The sequence below is a fragment of the Pteropus alecto genome, unplaced genomic scaffold (genome assembly GCF_000325575.1).
Source record: "Pteropus alecto unplaced genomic scaffold, ASM32557v1 scaffold21, whole genome shotgun sequence".
Classification (NCBI taxonomy): Eukaryota; Metazoa; Chordata; class Mammalia; order Chiroptera; family Pteropodidae; genus Pteropus; species Pteropus alecto.
In genome coordinates this window covers 4,177,772-4,180,518 of record NW_006436282.1, presented here as the reverse complement: position 1 = coordinate 4,180,518, position 2,747 = coordinate 4,177,772, and the positions used below count along the sequence as shown (strand labels likewise).

Sequence of the window (2,747 nt, the reverse complement as noted above, 5' to 3'; positions counted from 1 at the left end):
AAAATTCTTCCAAGTTTTTAAACTTTAGGACCTCTCAAAGTGCCCTTATTTCTTCCCAAATACAGAGCTAGACTCTCCTTCCTGTCCTGCCACAAAATGACCTAGCTTCACAGTTATCACTTAACACCTTAATATCTTATAGTTGTGCTGCAATTAACAATTTACAAAGTGCTTTTAAATACATTTAGATATACTAACTTAGAGGCACATATTGTAAATACTGTTATTATTTTACAGATTAGAAAACAAATAGGAAAAATTAAGTGATCTGACAATAAATGCCAGAACCTGAATTTGGATCCAGTTCTTCTGACTCCAAGACCAAGTTACCATATTAAAAGATACCATGCTGCATTTAAAGACATTCAACTTCCCTGGTCTCCCCACCAGCTAATTACATCTTTTACACATGATATTTAGGAAAGTTCTAAATTTTACCATTGTCCTAAATGTCCCTCTTGCAAGCTTCAATGATTATACAATCAAAAATTCTGGGATTTGGTGAAAAGGTTATGTTCACCCTAACCATAACCTTTACGATTTAAAAAAAAAAAATTCAGTCATCTCTTCTCCAGCCGTCAACTTTTTAGGCTGACGAATCGCTTACCTCGGGTTCTTTTACCAACACAGTTTCATGTTTTCAAACACCTGAGTTTTCACTCTAATCTCCAATCCCATTCATTTCTTGATATTTGCAAAGCAGAACTAGAGGCAATCCTGCAATGCCTCCAACAACACGGAATACTCTTAATACCTTTTTTCTTTCACTCAAAAAGGAGAGGGGAGGAGTCAAAGAGCTAATCCCTAATGCATGTGTCTGTTTAAGATTAAGTGCAATGATGCAGAGTAATGTTAACAAAGTAACTGACCTGAGACTCAGGAGAAACCAACTTTCACCTGACTTAACTCTGACCAGCATTTTCTCCTTCGGTCTTAACTGATTTCTCTATCAGTCAACTGATATTAAGACGCAACAAAGAGCACTGAAATTTTAAAAAACAGTAATTATGGAAACAAACCTCTAAGTCTGAAAACTAATGAGAAAACCATTAATTTATTTGCTGCTTGCAAGGCATTGCAGGGGACAAAAGCTGCACGGTGGTTAAGTTCTTTGAGGACCTGACAGTGATTTATTCAATTTTGTAACCTCCCATCCTCACCCCTCCAGCGCCTGGCATGGGCAAGAGCTTAAAGAGCTGAAATGAACTGCAGAAGTAGATATAATGGGAACTGCTCCAGCGAGTAGCCCGCGGGAGAAATAGACAGGATCGGGATGTAACTTTGGGAAGTACTGTTTGAACAGCTTTGCGCAGTTTAATTCAAACGGGACCGGCTGCCGCTGCGTCTGATTCTGCGTGGGGCCCGAGGAAACTAGTCGGGACAGGCAGTCTCTCACTGGGACAAACTGGGACACCTCTGAGGGACCCCAAAGGTCTATGGCGAAGTAAAGGGGGCAGTCACTTGCCTCCCATTCCTGCAAGAAACGCTGGGCCTCGTCAGAACGAACCGTCTTATGTCTCCTAAATTCGTCCTTCACGTACTGGTCACCAAGGGCTTTGAGGTCCGGGGGCAGAAGCCGATGCAGCAGCAAGATGCGCCGATACAAGGCCCGGACACGCGAGACGTGCCCGGCAGGCATAGCGCCGCCCGTGGACCGCACACCGCGCCTGCGCAATGGGACGGCGCGCGCCCGCTCCCCCTGGAAGCCGAGTATTAGTGAACCGGAACACGGGCGGAAGAAGGCGTGCAACCTTCATCCGCTTCGGTCCGCTCTAAAATCAGGACCTGCCGGAAACCAGTGCTGCAGCGGCCGCGGAAAACAGGCCGATCTTTGTGAGAGGCGTGGCTTTCGCGGAGTTGCGCCAACGCTGCTACTACTCGAGTACTGCGTCGGGCTCAGAGAGGGCTCCAACAAGAGGTCTGGCTTGGGCCAGTTGTCGCCCCATCGTCTTTTACATTCATTTTCCCTCCCCTCTTCCCTCCTCGTAAAGGTGTGAGAAAGTCTTCGTCAAAATTAGTCTCCTCCAGGAAGCCTTCCGTGGTTAGCTCAACTCCCGGCACTTTATAGTGTTCTTGCGTTCTGAGAGGGATCAGAGTGAGATTTATTTCTCCATCCACGAGCCCACCAACCTATCTACTTTGCACAATGCTGTTCTTCTAATTTGTCCCCTAAAAGTGTGGCCTCTTTCATGTAATTCAAGTGAGCCCTGAACCAGTTTTGTCAAATTGGCTACAGAAGAATTATTAGGAAACATTTTTCAAATATTGTTTCCAGAGCCACAAACTTGGAGATTCTGATCAAATAGTATGAGAGGAAAACGTAGAAACAGGACTCTTAGAAATCACCTTTTGCAAAAGTTATGCTGAGAGTGTGACCAGTTTTTGAAGCTGGCAGCAGCACACCTTTGGTCCGTTAGCAAATATTGGTAGCTCCGCCAACGAAATATATGCGGAATTCAACCATTTTTCACCACTTTTTTCTAACATAATTGTCTCTGCAACTGGATATTGGGATGGATTCTTGTGTTCCTGCTTCTGGCTATGATCAACTTTGGTCATTATCCACCTAAACTGTAAATGAGATGCCACTCTGTTCAACAAAATCCTCCAGTGGCTTCTAATCAGAGTAATACCCAAAGTCTCCACTTCTTAGCTCTTAAAATTTTCTCCTATTGTTCTCTCCCTAGTTGGCCCGTTCCAGCCACACTCACCTTCTAGTTCCTGGTTCATCTTTGAATGGCCCAGGC

General features: G+C 44.5%; 1 protein-coding gene across 2 annotated transcripts in view; it reads right to left on the bottom strand.

The window, feature by feature from the left end:
* Positions 1 to 1,734, bottom strand: part of SDHAF3 (succinate dehydrogenase complex assembly factor 3) — a 50,703-nt gene extending 48,969 nt beyond the window's left edge. The window contains exon 1 of one of the 2 annotated variants that reach the window (XM_006911928.3): positions 1,508 to 1,734. In XM_006911928.3, the coding sequence (XP_006911990.1) occupies positions 1,508 to 1,639 (132 nt within the window). In that variant the 5' untranslated portion in view covers positions 1,640 to 1,734. Of the gene's footprint in view, positions 1 to 1,465 lie in introns of both variants that reach the window. The other variant, XM_006911929.3, reaches the window with a different exon arrangement.
* Between the last annotated feature and the right edge of the window lie 1,013 nt (positions 1,735 to 2,747).